General features: G+C 36.2%; 1 protein-coding gene across 7 annotated transcripts in view; it reads right to left on the reverse strand.

The window, feature by feature from the left end:
• CFH (complement factor H) overlaps nt 1-4,331 on the reverse strand; it is a 79,054-nt gene extending 74,723 nt beyond the window's left edge. For 4 of the 7 annotated variants that reach the window (XM_070501639.1, XM_044762749.2, XM_070501637.1 and 1 more), the window contains exon 1: nt 3,862-4,301. In XM_070501639.1, coding sequence (XP_070357740.1) covers nt 3,862-3,943 — 82 coding nt within the window. In that variant the 5' untranslated portion in view covers nt 3,944-4,301. Of the gene's footprint in view, nt 1-3,861 lie in introns of all 7 variants that reach the window. The other 3 variants (XR_011499486.1, XM_044762748.2, XM_070501640.1) reach the window with 2 other exon arrangements.
• Between the last annotated feature and the right edge of the window lie 15,235 nt (nt 4,332-19,566).

Genomic DNA, 19,566 nt, shown 5'->3' on the forward strand with positions numbered 1-19,566 from the left:
TGTTTCCTTATAATGTTAAACTAAAATGTAACACTTTTTTTTTTTCAATTACATCATGTCCTTTTTATGCACTGTGTTCTGAGGCTGGTTAAAGTTAAGAAACGGGTAAAGTATGCAGTAGTTGTGAGCTTAGGCTAGATTGGTTGGCAGAATCTCACAGGCAGGCAGGTGGGGGATGGTGTGTGGGGTGAAGAGGGGTAGGCATAGCTGGGAAAAAGAAAAAGTGGCAAACGCTGGAGAACAATCAGGAATTGAGCAAATGAAAATGGGTCAACTTAGACTTTGGCTCCAGCCTTCAAAATCAAACGCCACAAATGAGGAATCTTTGCTAACCTGTGCTTCCACTTACGTCTGGGAACTTACTTCTCGCTAAGAATAATTTTAGCAATACTTAAACAATTCCATTCTAGTTTAACATTATATGCGGGCAAAAGAGCAGCAAATGCATTTCCAGGATATGCCTAAACTGAGGTTCTTAGAGTTCCTGACAGTCCTGGGGGCATTTTCTCTACCCTTTCCCACAGCACTTGCCACAGCACTTCATCCATCAGATCTACCCCACCTGAGAATACTTCTTCATCCAGAATTGCTCAATCCTGTTCCTACCCTCCTCCTCATCATCCATTTCCCCCAAAAGATTGTTGTGGAAAGGTTATCAACTTATAATAATTCACAGTAAATTGTGGTGAATCATACTAACTTTATCCCAAACTATTTATTCAGAGCATTTGTCATTCCACATAAATTTTAGATTGGTTGAATTTAAGGTAACATCAGCATGTAGGACATGTTAGAAGGAAAGAAGATATTGAAGATGATTGGGCCATTGAAAAACTTTAAATTATACCATATAGGTAAATACCAACACTAATATTTCTGAAAATGTGGGGTTTTATGGGGGGCGGGGGAATTCTTATTTAGCACACTGGAATTGAAACATAGAATTTAGGATTATAAACCATTATCACAAGTTTTCTGGATTATAACCATACATAATTTCACATATATCCTTATGAAAGAGTAATTTTTATTAACATAATTAATTCTTATGATATTTATATCAGTTCTTTTCTTTTCCATATTAGGATTAACTCAAATTTGAAGCCATCTTGTACCTGAAACAATATAATATAGAAAAAAGTAAATTCTCCTCTCTCTGATGGGATAGAATCTCTCTCTCTTTGATCTGTACTGTATTTCAGGTCCTGCAAGAAGTGTTTTGCCCTTTAAACCTCCAGAATCAAAAAACATCTCTTTCCAAACAACACAGCCAGAGTGTCCTTGGACATGTTTCAGTAGAATTTGAATTTACTTTAATCAGCCTCGAATTTCTGGGCTGTGGCTAATTTCAAGGATGATGCAATTTTTAGACCCTCAATCTAAAAGCTCTACTTGAAAAGTTTTGTCATAATACAACCCAGAAAGCAGAAACTATGTGGTATGATTGAGGATTGAGGAACTGTTTCTGAACTTTGTCCTGTAAACCTGGCCAGATTCTGAGTAGCCTGTGACGACTCCCCCGCCATGATTTTTTTACAGGAAAGCAGCTAACTTTCCTGTACTGCTAGGAATGTGAATGCAGACAACCTACTGCATTAAAAAGGTATTACTTGGTATGTAAAAAAAGAAAAGAAATAGAAAGTTGGGCTTACAAACTCTTCCTGTTGGCCATTATTCCTCTTTAGTAGTGAATAATATTTTTGAAGGAATGTTCCCTCCTAACAGGGTGGAGGCAATTTATGAAATGCTAAAATGTTTTGTCTAGTTGAGTACAGCAGATTGTGATAGCACGCAAAACTATCTTTTCTCAATTTCTCAGTTTAGCATTCAGTATTCAGTTTAGTATTTCTCAATATCTCAATTTAGTATTCCATATTTATGTCTACGTGGATAATAAAAGCAGAGGCAAATGTTGACGTATACATGGATTTTTTTTAATGATCAAGTATACTCAGTTGAGCAAAATTTCTGTTAAGTATGGCAGACTGATGGAGTTGATTGACATTTCAAACTAATTTAGTTTCAGAACTATTTGGCAAACAAGGAATAAAATTGCACTTCTCTATCAACTGAATATTTATCTAATTTTTCTCTACTAGCTTGTGCATTAGATGTGCTTTTGTGAAAATCATGAGGCTAACCTAAGCGTTGCTTTAAATACCAAAGTTGTACTTTATCTGTTAGGAAATAGCCAGATTCACAGTTATTCTCACTATAATATGTATAGTGCGAATGCTCAGCTCACAGCTGAAACTGATATCTCATTTAAACGTTCATTGATGAAATAAGTCAGCTGGAACCAATTACATAAGCAAGGAGTTTAAATCATTATTATTTAATTTTTGTCACATACTCTGTAACACCTGATTTTAATAATATTTCAAATTCCACTTTTTAATCACTTAAGCAGTTTAATTAAACTTGGCATCGATTCTTGAGTTTTAAACACGAGCTAGAAATAAAATAAATCCTCCTTGCATGACAAATGATATCTACATGAAAACTCAGTGAACAATATGTAAATAGGGAAACAATAAAAGCATTCCTATTAGAAGAAAAGACGAAAATATTTATGTCAAGAAAAATGTGTTTGCTGCAATTGGTAACATTAACATTGTTCTGGAACTCTTTGCCAATACAACAATATTTTACTTTTAAATACTCATTGTAATATGTATATGTGCAGGGAAATGATTGTACACGTAGTTTAAAAAGTGGCTGGATATAAAACTTACAAGCTAAAAATCAAGCAATAACACATTAAAATGTATAATTGCAAAAAGGTGCTATCTTTCCAAAAGTATTAAACACACTTGAATAAGCTTTAAAAAATTACTAAAGGATATAACTAAAAAAAGATGTCTGCTTTTATTTTCCAGGTTGAAACACTCTCAAGGACAGAGGTTTTGTGTTATTTCATAATATTTCTCAATGCTCAGCAGCTGACATTATGTAAGCATTCAATCAAAATTTGTTGACAGTGAAAAGTTTTGCGAATTTATGAATGATATTTAATTCACTTGGTTTGAAAATAGCAACAAAATATCTATCACATATGTAGTTACCTATCATGAACTAGGAGAGAAAATTTCCAAGACGAAACTTTTTAATATATCAAGTAACAGTGATAGAATTAAATTTAAATATGAATCCAGAAATTGTCTTACTGAGATCAGAAAAAAACTCTACGCTCATATTGACCACTCCTAAAGGCTGCTGTTCTCAAATGTATCTTATATACAATCACAGGAAGAAACTCTACTGAACAAGTTAGCTGTTACAAAGATTGCATATTCAATTTTTTTCACCTTTATATAATATTATCATTCGAATGATACAAGTAATGCTTATCTACAAGACTTTTAAGACCATGGCAATATCAGTCAGAGATGATAAATGAAACCTAGGGAGAGTTAACATCTATATCTGAAATAAATTCTATCATTATATGATTTGAAGGATTTTACTGTCTAATTTATTTTCTGGTTCTATATATGTTCACAAACCTCTTAATACTTTCACATAAAGCATTTTGGTGAAAATTCTAAGCCAAAAAATTAAATTATATTTCATGATAATTACAAGGGAAATGATTATCACATTACGGTTTTCAAAAATATTCATTCAAACATTTTCTGAAATTTTTCATTAAATAAAATTATGACGAATAGTCAGATACGCCATCCAGGAAAGCGGCGTATGTTTTTTAAACTTAAAATCAAAAGCCACTCACACACTAAACTACAGACCAGTAATTAAATCACACTTTCTAGACCAAATTTTTATTATCACTGTGAAAAGTATATTAGCCATTGTTTGATAATATAGCTGTAGAAAAAAGTCTTCCGTTTTTACTCTTACCTTCTGCAACACACACAGTCCATAAGACAAGCCACACAATCTTCGCTGCCAATCTCATTTTGGGGGTCTTATAGGGGTACATTTAACAGCTGACGCTGCTCACACTAGGTCAGGTTCTCCTCTGCTAAAAATCTCTGACTAGCACAGGAAAGTACTTGCTCCAAAAGGAAGTTGAAACACAGCTCGAGAATTGAAAGGATTAATAGATGCTCCGCCCATGAGAAACTTTTGCAAAGTAAAAGAAAAAAATCAGCCACAAGCCCCAGCAGTGCCGGAGTTTGAACCCGATTCTCGCTGCATTCCTACAGAACGCTAATGCTGACACTCACTCTTCATTTGTTTTTATAAACCTAGGCATGTTCTCCGTTGGAACATGTTCAGGTTCTTGGAATGTGCAAAGCAGTAGCTCTGTGATATCCTCTGGATTTCATAAATCCTCCAGTTACTGCAACTCCATTCAAGTCTATTGTGTGTCAACCTCAGAAGATAAAATAATAGAACTCTTTCAAAAATCATTCACGGAACTTGAGCTTAGGCAACGCTTTCACAATCAAGACCCAGACAACGTGAGTAAACTTTGCCAAGAATGCAGTCCTGGCTGATTTGAGGAGCCTACTTTTCCCACAATTCATGAAATTCTTCTTCTAAGGACTTGTTATATAGGTGTGTAAAGCAACAGGCTCACTCTCATTAGATACAAAAAAGTTTAGTAATTCAAACATCAAGAAATTGAAATGCTGATTTTTTTAACTTTGTATGGAAATAAAATATGAATAAAGAGAATATAAGCAAGTGGTTCGCTGAATATCAAGAAGGTAAAGACAGTCAAACACAAGCAGCATCAAGGTGAAGAAACTGAATAGCATTCTCTCTCTGGAAACTGCTAGTATTCTTTTTCATTCAACCTTTCTCACCCCCTTCCTCACCACCCACAAGGTAACCACTATTCTGATTTCTAAGAACATGGAATAGATTTGCCTCTTTTTGTACTTTATATAAATCAAATAATAAGATATTTATTCTTTTTGTTGTGGAAGTTAATTTTTAAAAGCCTTAGCTAAATTAAAGTTGGAAAAGCCTGTAGGCAGAGTTCTCACGCTCCATCATATATTGTCACTTACACCGAAGCAGAAGAGCTAGTCCATTGCATCTTGGACAGAAAGTAAAACTGCTTTACTACTGAAAGAAGATTTCTCTCCTCACCCAGAAACAGCCCAGCCAATGAGAAACCCCTGAACTGTTACTTTCCCCCAACGGAGTTTCATTTAGAACAGCCCCTCCCTACTCCCGCTTTTTCACTATAAAAGCAGCTTCCCTTCTTGTTTACTGGGTTTGCCTATGGTTTGCCACAGTACATATATCCCAAGTTGCAATTCTTTTAGCTGTTCTGAATACACTCATTTTGAGATAAAATAACAAGCGAATTTGCTTTTGAAGTTCACAGTGTTTACAGCCGTTCACTAAAAATGATGCTTACGTCTCACAAACACACTGTTGGGTGTAGTTGCATCTCATTGATGTCTAGTAAAAGTGAAAGTTTGCTCCTGTCATGCATGATCTATTGACATCAATGAAAATACTGTAACACTTATGTCTGTGCGATGAGGACATTGAAAGCAAACTAGTTTACAATATCTCAATTCAAATAGTATTTGATATTATTCATAGCACAAGAACTCTTTTAATGCCCTGAATTCTTGTAGTTCATTATATCAAGAAAACTTGACAGTTTTTGCAAAATTTGACAACAATCCTAAAAATTTATAGGACATTACAAATCACGAGTTGAGAACCTGAAAGGGCTTTTCTAATATTTCAATAACAAGTAAAAAGTTTAAATCAACCATGCTAAAGACTGCATAGAGTTGTATAAGACAATTAATGTACATATTATGTTAAGTTTCTGGTTTTTATACTGTCCTTGGTATTTGTAATTTTTTTAACTTTATAATTTATAGTAATTGATTTCTAATTTTAATTTTTTTTTATTTCTAATTTCAAATAAATATTTACATTCAAATCTAATTTTTGTTCTCAGTTCGTGGTCTTTTCCTTAGGGAAGTCTGTCCAAATTGTTTGTCACTTCCCAAAAACCTCGATCTTTCCTGATGACAGCGCAGTATTAAAAGTGACAGGTAACAACCAAGTTCAGTCAGTAGTATGAAATCTACCACACCTTAGGGCAGCTTATGTAGTCCTAAAGACAAACTTAGAGGGACAATGCTTTGTACCTTTGATGTCACCTGAAAATAGTCACTGCATAACAATTTTTTTTATCAGTTTGGGATAGGAAGTTGGTACCTACGGCTTCTGAACCATTGTCCATATTGACAGCCACAAACAACTTACTACTATTCAAATTTAAGTTAACTAAATTAAAATCCAGTTCTTGACTGCCACTTCTGATGGAGATAGAACATAGGGCATGGACTTATCCTTCCACCTGAACAACTAAAATCAACCAAAAAACTGACAAAAATGTATGAAAAAGAGTTTTCAAGATAAGGGACATCAGGCCATAAAATATAGGGATTTCTGAGAGATGGGAACCAAAAGAGGTGAGCCCTATGATTGCTCTAGTTTATTTCCTTGAGAGAATTTTTACCATTGGGGAAGCCTGATAGAGCCAGATAGATTCCCTCAGTCGAGGAGAGGGAGCAGGGGATAGCAAGGTGGTTAGAGTCTGCAGGACAGAGTACTAAAAAGAGTAGCTGCACAGAAAGAGACATCCAGAGAAATGTAGATTATTCCTGCAATCATTCATATTCAGCTGAGTACTGATTAGTGACTGCATGCATGTGAGAAAACTCTCTAAAGCCAGAAAAAAAAAAAACCCATATGGAAGGATGAGCAGTAATACTCCCTGATTCTTGCACAGTACTGAGTGTATTGCCTATTCCACCAGCAGACTGAATAGTTAGATGGCACAGAAGGGTTTTGTTTCAGTAGTTGGTAGTAGTTAGCTTTAAGGTGAGCACTCTTCGACTTTCACCTAATAAATGTTAAAAACAGAGCCAAAGGGTCAAACTAATCAACTTAACTGCATCCAAGAACAGAAACCATGAATATCTACAGGAATTTTTTAAAATCCAGGATCCAACAAGGTAAAATTCAAAATGTCTGAGAACTGATCAAAAATCACCAGGCATGCAGGGCCAGCCCAGTGGCATAGTGATTAAGTTTGCACGCTCCCTATCAGCAAGCCAGGGTTTGCCAGTTCAGGTCCCAGGTGTGGACATGCACACTGCTTATCAAGCCATGCTGTGGCAGGTGTCCCACATGAAAAATAGAGGAAGACGGGCACAGATCTTAGCTGAAGGCCAATCTTCCTCAAAAAAAAAAAAATCACCAGGCATGCAAAGAAGCAGAAATATACAACCTGTACTAAAGAGAAAATCGATAAACTAAAACTGACTCACAACAGACATCAATGTTATAATTAAAAGAGAAGGACATTATAACAATGACTTTAACTGTATTTTATATGTTCAAAAGATAAATGCAAACATGGAAGATATAGAAACGACCCAGAGACTAAAACTGCAATGGGTGAATGAAAATTATACTGGATGAGAGTAAAGATAGATTAGACATTGCAAAAGAAAATATTAGTGAACTTGGAGAAATAGCAAAGAAACTATCCAAAAGGAAACACAGAACTAAAAGAGAATTAAAAAACATTAGTGAAATGTAGCACACATTCAAACTTGAAGAGGAGGAGAGACAGGAAAATTATTTGAACACATAACAGCTAAAAATTTTCCAAATTTGATAAACTCGCAGTTCCGTGAAGCTCAATGAACCCAAGCACAAGAATTCTGAAGAAAATTACATCAAGGCACATCATAATCAAATGGTTCAAAATCAGTGATAAACAGAAAATGTTAAAAGTAGACAGAGAAAAGAAGACACATACATACAGAGGATAAGAATGACAGCAGATTTCTTATTGGAAATAGTGCAAGTGGGAAGATAGTGGAGAAGCATTTTTAAGTACTGAAAAGTCACCATCAACCTAGAATTCTATATTCAGTAAAAAAAAAAAAATCTATAACCTCAAAGCTAAGAGAAAGACTTTTCAGATACAGAAAAGCTGAAAGAATTCATAACTAGCAGATCCACACTACAAAAACTGTTAAAGGAAGAATTCAGGCAGAAGGAAAATGATACTCCAGGAACATATGAATCTACACTAAGGAATAAAGAGCACAGGGAGTGGAAATTGTGGCTACATTGTTTACCGTATGTAAATAATTCCCCAATAAAGCTTTTTTTAAAAAAAAAAAAATCAAGTCTTCAGTCTCACAGTCTCATTTCAAGTACTCAATAGCTCCCTGGGCAGTGCCTGTTACCTGGGACAGCACAGATATAGAGCATTTCTGTCATCACAGAAATTTCTGTTGGATAGTGCTGTAAAAATGATTTGGTGGTCCAAACTCAGGGCCCATTATTCTCAGAAAAGCAATGAAAAAGAAGGTGGCATTTTCCATGGGCTGATCCTGATATATATTCAAAAGAGGAGGATATAAAATAACATCACAAATTCTTAATAATGCAACTCGTAGATATATCTACTAGGTAAACCAATCTAATTTATCTTTAATAATCACAGATATCAGTAGTATAATTCACTTGGGAAGATTCAGTCATCTTTTACTCAACATGTGATTTTTATTTTTCCAGTTGACATGGTTTGGTTTTTCTATCGGTAACGTCACAAAACCACTATCATTTTGATTGAGAGCGGCACTACTAATGCAGAATAAAAATTAAAGTTGCAAAAAAACAAGAGAAAAATTGTGAAGAGTCCATTATCCTTTCTTACTCCAATTATTCAGACCAAGAGCAACTTGTCATTTTCTGTTGCTGTTCTTGACTTGAGGTCAAATTTTCCTCCCCTTACTGACTCAGAGGTGTAAGAGTCTCCTTCCACTCGTGATAGAAAGAGCTTAAAACATCCTGAAAAATTTCCTTGCTATCTTTCCTCCTGGATCACAGGAAAAACAATGGACAAGTTACCATATATAAGCATGGCTTAAGGTTAAGGTCATCTTTCAGATTTATTTTAGAATACCTCCTCACTTACATGGAGAAGCCCGAAACATTCTAGAGTTCCCTTTCCCACTCCTTCAGAAGTTGGTACCTTATTCCCTACAGGACCCTGATAGCATCATCCAATTTAATAATTTGCATGGAAGTAAAGAACAGGGACTCCAGATTTTGTTTAAGTCTATTTGTGAGGAATTGAAAACACCAGGACCTCCATTCCTATTTATTGCCTTTATTTTATTAGGTGCATTTCTAAAACTGGATTGCAAGTTTTTCAAATCATTCAATCCTTTAGAGGAAAATGAAAAAAAACTACCATCTCCTTGGCAACGTCCTCAGTCAAATTGGAACACATGCAGAAAGCTTTAAAAGCCCTCAGAGAAAATTGGTTCTCCTTTCCCTAAACCAGCTGCCTCTTCTAAAGTCCTCTTTCCCAGGTTCCCAGGCATTCATCCTGGGGACAACAGACAACATACCCACACAATTCGGAGTCTTTTTTAGGCTATATTAAAAACCTGTGAGCAAAGTCACTTGTCTGGCCCTGCACTGACATGACTTTAACCATCCAAGTTCTACAGATCTTATAATAATTGCTGATTAATGATTAATTTTCATGTGTCAGGTGCTGTATTAAATGTATTATCTACTTTAAATCCCTCAGATAATTCTTTTATTCCCTTTTTATCATAGGGAAGCCGTGACTGACTTAAGTAGATTCAAACTCATGCTGTCTGGTTCCACAGCTGAACAACTGAACACTAGGCTTACTGCCTTTCTGACTCCAAGTCATATATTATTCCCAAACTTTGTTACCAACTTTTGTTCTGGACTGAGGAAACTCTTAGAGTTGGTCTTTTTCCAGTCTCTAATGAGGACTCGCAGGAACACGATGTAATATTTTGTGTAATGACACTAAGCTGCATTTTGGAAGATTATAATTTCTTTTTGTAAGTTATCCTTCTAAAAATACCTAATAAATTATGTACTGTAAGATAGAAGTAATCATTTATTGGGGAAAAAGATAAGTCCTGCTTATGATGAAAGTTAGCTGAAAGTAAATGGCTATTAGTGCAGTTAATATAACCAATTAGGTAAACTCATAGGTCATCGTTTAAATGAAATTCCATACAAAAGTGATATCTGAGAATTCACATTTGTTTAAATTTTGACATGTATCCAACAATTAAAAGGAATAAAACATATGAAAAAATCACACCGGGTGTATGATCAGGTTTCAGTAGATTAGATATAAGATTGTATTTTCATCATATCAAAAACAACTCAAGTGCTGCTGGTTCCATTGTTAAAGTTTTTATTCCATTAATAAATTCTATTAATAATTATTATGTTATTAATAATATTCCTATTTAATGTCAGCAACAAATCAGCAAAAAGTCGGTTGATTTTAAAACAGAAACCGTTTTCTTTCAGATATTCTAAGGGAATAAAATACCATTCACAAAGTATTTCTCAAAAAAAAACCTTTAAAAGTAATCTCCAAAATTTCATTTTATAGAAATATTGTAATTTGAAAATTACCTCATAACATAGTTTCAGTAAACCAAAAGATGGAACATACTCTTAATTCCTTGAGACTTCCCTTAATAGTATTACAGTTTTTATTTTTCCATGATAAACATGTTTAGAAATAAATTTGAATGCCAAGATTATGAAGATCCCTTTAGATTCCACATAAAAATCTATTTTTTTCGTTGTTCACAAATTAAAATTTGTCAATTCTGAAAGGCTACAGTGCAGCGGTCTTACGTATAAAAAAGATTGAACTGCTGAATAAGATAGTCAATTATACTCATCTCATTTGTTATCTTTAGTTCTGCCTCACTAGTGGTCCAAACTCAGGCTTATTGTAATGATCTATTTTGTGGGATACGAGGATAAGAATGACTATTCTGATACTGACATCTTTAAATGGTTACAGCATTTAATTTTTAAAAGGCATTAATAGTGGAAAAAAATTGGCTAACCCAAGACATTCCTATGATAAGATTTATAATTAATTAATAACTTATTTTTTGTTCTTAAAAACAATGGTCAAAGTCAGTTGAAATTTATTCTTGATGAAAAAATGGTTGCTGCTAGATGTTGATATAATCCCTCTACCACTTATCTAATGGGAAACACAGCACAGGATTCAGGGATAGAGGAGCCAAACAGAAGTATTTATCGAGTCCTTATGTTAGTTTAAGGTGGAACTACATATTGACCTTAGTAACATGAAATGAAATGGTATCCTGATTCTTTACACAAGAGCTGGCTGCAAAGACATACTGAATAAGAAAACACAGCAGGAAAAGATAAGAGAGAGAGACAAATAAAGAAAGATATACCTCTTCGATATAACTGTGAAATATTGGTTATGTAATATTGGCTAAAATTAATTTAGGAAGGAGATTTCTAAAATGAGAATAAATTTGTGAAGTTACAGACGCTATGAATTTTTATATTACAAACCATTTCAAATTATTGTCCCAGAACATTATCCTAATTCCCAAACTCCCAATAGCACATAAAATCATGCTGTGGGGGCTTTGCTAACCTTGTGAAATTGCTTAATAGAAAACTTTTCGATAAGTATTATTATAATAAGTGAAAAAGCATAGTTTATTTTTGTTTCGATCACTTCAAAAGATTTTGAAATAATGGTTTATGATTACGGAATTAATTTCTTCACCACTCACACACTTCTCAGTTATTACTAATTTGGGTTTACGTCTCCATCTAAAGCAATTATCTTGGGAAACTCCCAGGAAGCTCTCTAGGCATTTAGTCCTTTTCGATATGTTGGTTTCCTAGGGCTATTGTCATAAATTACCACAAACTGGTTGGTTGAAAACAACAGAAACTTATTTTCTCACAGTTCTGGAGGTCAGAAGTCTGAAGGAAAGATATTGTCAGGGCAACAGTACCTCCAGGGACTCTAAGGAAGGGCTCTTCAGGGCTTCCTCCCAGTTTCTGGTGGTTGCCGTCAATCCTTGTAATTCCTCGGTTTGCAGTGACATCACTCCAATCTCTGCCTCCATTATCATGTGGCCTTCTTCCCTGTGTGTCGAGATCTCCCCCTTCTTTCTCTTATAAGAACACCAACCACTGGATTAGGGACTCAAATCCAGTATAACCCAATTTTAAATTGATTACATCTGCAAAGATCCTATTTCTAAATAAGGTCATGTTCATGGGTACGAGGATTAAGACTTAACATCCTCTTTTGGGGAGGACATAATTCACCCTCAACACTCAATCTTATAAAAATTGATGAATTTGACACTACTGACCTTTCTTCTTTGAAACTTCCCCTTCTTGTCTTCCATGATACTGAATTTTCCTGTTCTTAACCTTCTCTAACCTTGTTTCTCTCTGTTTTCTTGATTGTTTTATCTTCTTGTTCTTGTGTCCTATATAGGATTCCCATGATTTTGCCTTTAGTTCTTTCTCTTCCGTAGTCTCAAATTCCATGCATTTAATAAGCAGGCACTGCTAACTACATGTGCTGGACACTAGTTATGTAGAGAAAAATAATCATAATTCCTGCTTGGGAACTTATGGTAAAACAGAGGGACACGTAAATATACCAGTAAGTGTAACACTGAGTAGAAAAGAACCATAAATAATGCAACAAGAAAGCCTTAAAATAGAGAAGACAGTTAAACTGAATTTTGAAGAAATGAGTAAGTGCTCAACAGGCTAGTTTTCATGAATTTCTACTACAGTTTTTTTTTTCTTGGTAGAAAGGCTTTAATTATGAAGTACATTTCGTTAATAGATATGAGAATATTCATAGTACTATTTTTCTTCCTGTTAACTTTTTAATGAACATTTTTTAGAATAGTTTTCAATTTATAGGAACTTTGTAAGGCTACCACAGAGAATCCCGGAATACCTCTCCCCAGTTTCCTCTATTGTTAACATCCTACATTACTATGGTACATTTGTCACAACTAATAAACCAATATTGACACATTGTAATTAATTAAACTCCATGCTTTACTCAGATTTCCTTAGTTTTTACCTAATGTCCTTTTTCTTTTCCAGAATCCCTTCCATCTGAAGCATCACATTATCTTCAGTCATCATGTCTCCTTCAGCCCATGATAGTTTCTTAGACTTTCCTTTTTTCTTTGACAATTTTGAGGGGAACTGAGCAGCTGTTTTGAAGAGTGTCCCTCAGTTGGAGTTTGACGTTTTTCTCATGATTCTATTGAGGTTATAGGTTTTGGAGGAAGATCACAAAAAGGAAGGGTCATTTTCATTACATCAAAGGCACATGGTATCAACATGAAGTCATTGATGATGTTCACCTGAACTACCTGGCTAAAGTGGCGTTTGTTAGATTTCTACACTGTCACATTGCAAACAAGTTACTAAGCACGGTTCATACTCGAGAGGTGGGGAATTAAGCTCCACCTCCTCATGGAGAGGGTATTTGCACAAATTATTTGGAATTCTGCAGTACTAGAAATTTGTTACTTCACTCCCATTTATTTATCTACTCAATCACTTGTGTATATCAGTATGGATTTATGGATGTTTAGTTTATACTTTGGGTGATAATCCAATTATACATTATTTATTTTGTTTTTCAAATGGTTCCAACTTTGGCCATTGAGAGCTCTTTCGGGTGACTCCTGTGTCCTTTTGTCACACCTCGTCATTTTGCTGTTTTAGCACTTCCTTACGTTCTGACACTAGGATCACCTTGTACATTCCCTGCCCCAGCCCTAGAATCAGCCATTTCTCCAAGGAGCCCTCAATCCTTTTATTGGAGGATAGTGCTAGAAACCAAGATTCAATACTGACTGTGCTTGTTGCTACTGGAGCTAGGTTCTTTCAGTTGGCAAAGGCAGGAAATATACGCATGTATATCAACCTATGTATATACACGTATGTATAATAATTTCCATATCTACCCATCTGTATCTATATTAAATTAAACATGAGCTTGGATTTGTGGCTCTGACTCTAACCCAATACTACATGGTTTATTCTAGCCTTCCTCCTTGCTTATCTGCCAACTTCTTTTTCCAACAGTGAGAAACCTGGTTCTTACCATCCAACATCTACTTACTTTTGTTCAATCCCAGGATACACGTATAGTGTTTTCAGAATTATTAACCCACATCCATATGAGAGAGAACTTCATTAACTAGAGTAGAAGTTATGCACAGTTCCTTTGCTTTTAATCTTATAGTTCCAATAATTTCCTAAGTCACTCAGGTCAGCACCTATTCTCTTTTCCTCTTTAGTGAGGTTATGTCATACATTTGTAATACAGCTAATTCTTTTGTTGCATTCTGCATTCCATCCTGAGACCCCCTCAACCTCCTAATTGATGTTGAAAATTTGGATACAGTAATGTTTACTCTATGTGCTATAAAGTTTTATGAATTTTTGACAAATGCGTAATGTCATGTGTCCACCACTACAGTACCACCACTACCATAAACTGCCCTAAAAAAAAAAAATCCTGCGTTCTTCACCTAATTAAATTGTGAATTTCTAACTCACTAATTTTTATTACTCTCTCCCTTATTCTCCAGTAAATCTCTTACTATCTTGGCTAAAGCCCTAAATTGTCTCTACTTTGAATTATAAAGATGGGGGCTGGGAGAGGAGAGGAGGATAATATTGAAACATTCACTTTGTTACCATATAAGGAATTCTAGTTTTGTAAAATTACTTTCTTTCAAGTTCTGTTTCTTAATGCATCAATAGACCTATTTGATGAAACAAATCTGCCTAGAGCTTAACACATATACAACAAATTTGCCACCAGATTCAAATTTTATACATATTATTTATCTTAAATAATTTTATTCCCTATAGCTTATCACAACTGTGGCTAGAGTGCTATATTCTGACAGTAATAGAAATTTCTTCCATTGTTTCATCATTAAACATTAAATTTTCATCTATTCAGTTTCATTGAAAAAACAGACAAAATTTTGCCAAATATCTTTACGATATATGGCAACATCAAGTGAGGGTTTTTGTTTTGATTTATTAGTATAGTCATGTGAAGAGACTCTTCAAATTGAGGCATGAGTAACCGGTTAATAGGTATCTCAAACCTAAGATGCATAAAACAAATGTGTTAATTCACCACTCCATCCCAAGAAAGCCTATTTTACCCTCAGCAGTTGGGTTGATGACAAAATGTGGACCGAACTTAAAAAACTTATAGAGATGGGACAAGCAGGATAAGGACTAGTTGTAGGATCTGGTCCCCTACTTGCCCCTCAGTTGGAAGACTCCAAACATTCTTGAACTTTCCAGATACAGGATTTTACGTGGCTATTATGTTGGATTTTGTTTCTGGACTGTACTTGCCATTCTTTTGCCAAGCTATATAGTCAATCAATTAAAAACAAGAAAAATGGATTGTATTTTGCCTTCATTTCTTCCTTCTTTGACACTCTTCTTTTCTTTACATAGATCCAAGATTTGACTTATATTGTTTTCCTTCTGCCTAAGGAAAACATTTTAACACTTCTTGTAAGACAGGTCTATCAGTGATAAAATCCCTCAGTTTTAGTTTTGGTTTTTTTGAGAAAGTCTATTTCTCCTTCAGCTTTGAAGGATAATTTTGCTTAGTATAGAATTTTAGCTCAGTAGATTGTTCGTTCAACACTTTCAATATTTTACTCCACTCTCTTCTTAATTTTGTGGTTTCTAACGAGAAGTTGGCTATAATTCTTATCCACATTCCTATAACAGGTAAAATGTTTTCTTTCTCTGGATTCTTTAGGATTTTCTGTTTGGTTTTCTGGCGTTTGAATGTGATACGGCTAGGTGTACTTTTTTGGTACTTATTCTGCTTGAATTTGTCCAAGCTTCATGGATCTGTGGTTTGGAGTCTGTCATTAATTTTTGAAAATTCTTGGCCAGTATGACTTCAAATATTTCTTCGGCTCTCTTCTATGTTTCTTCTCCTTCTGATGTTCTAATTACACGTTACTCTTTTTGAAATTGTCCCAGAGTTCTTAGAGGTTCTATGCAGCTTTTTTTTTCTTATTTCTTTTTTGCTCCTTGAGTTTTAGTTTGGAAAGTTTCTACTGACATATCTCCAAGCCATCTGATCCTCTCCCTGACCGTTTTCAGTCTACCGATAAGCCCACCAAAAGCATTCTTTATTTCTGTTAGTGTTTTTGATTTCTAGCATTTCCTTCTGATTCTTTCTCAGAATTTTTATCTCTCTGCTGACATTATCTACGTTTTTGCACGTTGTCTATTTTATCCCATTAGAGCTCTTAACATACTCTTCATAGTTATTTTGAATATTCTGTCTGACAATACCACCATCCATGTCATATCTGAGTGTGGTTCTAAAGTTTGCTTTGCCTCTTCAGAATGTTTCTTGTTGTCTTTTGGTAGATCCTGTAATTTTTTGTTGAACACCAGACGTGTTATATCAGGTAATAAGAATTGAGGAAAATAGGTCTCTACCATGAGGATTTATGATCTTATTAGGAACCAGGCTTTGTTTAATGTTTGCTGAGGCTAAAGATGACAGAGAATTCAGTTCCTCCAGTGTCTTCACTTCTGTCTCCCTTCTGGACTTTAGACTCCCTACATACTCTTCCTCAGAAAGAGACTGTGTCTATCGCTCTTTCATCTGTAATCAAGAGGAGTCCTGTTGGTGTGGTGATAAGGTGTGGGGAAAGGGGGGATGCTGTATAATCTTCCAATTAAATCTTATTCTCATGTTGAGCCTGAATCTTTGGCCAGTGACCTTCACAAGTGGGTTTTTCTTGTATAGCCTTAAAAAAAAATCCCCAGGGCCGTCCCACTGGTATAGCAGTTAAGTTTGCACGCTTCGCTTCAGCAGCCAGAGGTTCATTGTTTGGGATCCTGGGTGCGGACCTACACGCTGCTTATCAGGCCATGCTGTTGCAGGCATCCTACATACAAAATACAGAAAGATGGGCACTGCTGTTAGCTCAGGGCTAATCTTCCTCAAAAAACCCCCACAAAACTCCCCCCACTCAAGGTGAGACAGGAAGGCTACAGGAGGCTGGAGTGAGGAATAGTCTTCCTTTTGATTCTGGACAAGGCTCTACTCAAATATTCCTCTTGGAGTGTAGGCCTTTGTTATGGAGAAGGCTCTGGGCATATTTCCCAAGGATTACTCTCCCTCTCTCCTTGCAGATTCAGGAGGGGAATCTTTCTTGGGTCTTCATTGTGAGAACCTGGTGGGGTTCCTGGAGGTAAAGCCCACAAAAATGTGAGGGTCTCCTGCAAGACTGCAGCCCGCAGGAGTTGCTTGTTCTCACTCTAGTCCATGCTCAGTCTCCAGCAATTTGTCAAAATTACCGTTTAAATCTTACTAGTTTATGGCTTGGGAGACTTTTGCTCCAGATAAGTAGATCTGCGCCATGACTTTCTGGATTTACCCCTCTTTCTAGATTTCAGGGTGGTGGTTTACTTGCAAACTCAATTCTTTGTTGGTTTCGAGAAAAGTCATTGCTTTTCAATTTATCCAGCTTTTTCTCCTTTTAAGGACAAGAGTAACAATTTATTGGAGCTGAAAGCCCTCTATATTGTTGATATGAATGCTTCAGCTGCTCAAATGCTTAGGCATCTTGACTGGATACAGTCTGGCTTCTAAAATCGCCAGAAGAATGCGGGACTAAGACTGGTCTATGTCTGGGATGCTTGCCTAGTTTGAACAATTGAAACCATGTTTCAGATTAGGAGAAGAAACACTACTCTTCCGACAGAAGAATTAGTGCAAGCAGAGACACGTCTCAGATTACCTTCAATTGTATCAGCCCTGAGCAGACAATGGAAACCACTTCAAACTACAGTGGTTTAGAGTGGCCATTGTTGTTAAGATTAAATGAGGTCATAAGAGTGAGATCCTGGGGCTGGCCCCGTGGCCGAGTGGTTAAGTTCGTGCGCTCCGCTGCAGGCGGCCCAGTGTTTCGTTAGTTCGAATCCTGGGCGCGGACATGGCACTGCTCATCAAACCACGCTGAGGCAGCGTCCCACATGCCACAACTAGAAGGACCCACAACGAAGAATACACAACTATGTACCGGGGGGCTTTGGGGAGAAAAAGGAAAAAATAAAATCTTTAAAAAAAAATAAATAAATAAAAAAAAAAAGAAAAAAAAGAGTGAGATCCTACTCTGATGGGACTGGTGTCCTTGTAAGAAGAGGAAGAGGCACCCGAGATGTCCCTCTCTCCACACATGCACAGAGGAAAGGCCATGTGAGGACACAGTGAGAAGGCAGCTGTCTGCCAGCCAGTAGGAGAGGTCTCACCAGAAATCAACCCTAGTACCTTGACCTTGGACTTCCAGCCTCCGGATATGTGAGAAAATCAATGCCTGTTGTTTAAGTCACCCAGTCTATGGGATCTTGTTACGACAGCCCTAACTGACTAATACAAATGGTAAAGATGAACTGTGGTTCTGTAGACAGCAATTACAAAGAAGTTAGGTTCAACAGCTAATGAACTCCTTTGGACATTGCGGCTAGCACATACCACAGTTGGAAATTTTGTTACAGCCTCTGCACCAAGCCAACAGACTGAGAGCCAAAGCCCTACAGCTAAAACCTTGAAATCAATCCAAACATTCATAACTCAAGTGCTGCCCTGAAGCTTGTATCTCCTTCAGACGCCACAATGTTACAAATATCTGTGTACAGCCTCACAGCTTTTTGATTGAAACCTTTGGCAAAAGACCATCAGTACCTCTCAGCCTCTGGGATTCTGCTCTAAAGGGTGTCTTCATGCTGCCGAACAGCTGCACTTGCCCAATAGATTCAGATTGTCCCACTACAAGTAACGCCATAACTGTCTAATGGAATCTCTAAATAAGAGCCAAAATGGCCCTTGAGACCTTAGTCACCCTAACAAATCTATCTTTAGATGCAAAGACAACAAGGTTCATTATAAAACAGCTTGCCTCCAGGGAGGACAAATTCAGCGGAATGATGCAGCCTTCTAACATAAGGATGGCTTGCCAATAGCCCACAGCATTGACTGCTGGGCAAAATGGGCTGAACATCAAATGGTGCCCCTGAACATGGAGCACATCATCTCAATACTAACTGAAATGTGCCTTTACACAGACCTGTGAGCAGACACTAATGCCTAAAACTGTCAGACTATTGAATACACACTCAGGACTATAGTACTAAAATACACCTTTGTGAAACCGGATATGACAACTTGTTTATGACCTTAATCTCTATATTACATATGCATATGTCCAAATAAAGGGACTATGTTTAAGTAAAAGTATCTTCATTGACAAAGCCGATCAAGAATGTAGTAGGGCTATTATCTCTACTGTAGCCCACATAGTGTACTCAAACATACCACGTTAACGAAATCAGATAAGAAAACAAATATCATCTTCAAAGCCTTTACTATTTGTCATTACACAAGCAAGGACCTCTACAGGGCCAACTGATCTGATTATCTTCAAATTCCTATGTTTCACATGGCCATATCCCCTCTGCCTTGACAATGCCTCTAGAAACCCATGAATCAGGGAGTGGAGAATGAGAAAATGTTGAGAAGGAATAGCATACCTCTCCTCTTTTCATAATGGTGTTGTTAAATATATGTAACATCTTCCTTTTGTGTGTGTGTGTGTGTGTGTGCCTACTGTGACCTCTGAAGTATAT

Source organism: Equus asinus, chromosome 30, assembly GCF_041296235.1.
Source record: "Equus asinus isolate D_3611 breed Donkey chromosome 30, EquAss-T2T_v2, whole genome shotgun sequence".
NCBI lineage: Eukaryota > Metazoa > Chordata > Mammalia > Perissodactyla > Equidae > Equus > Equus asinus.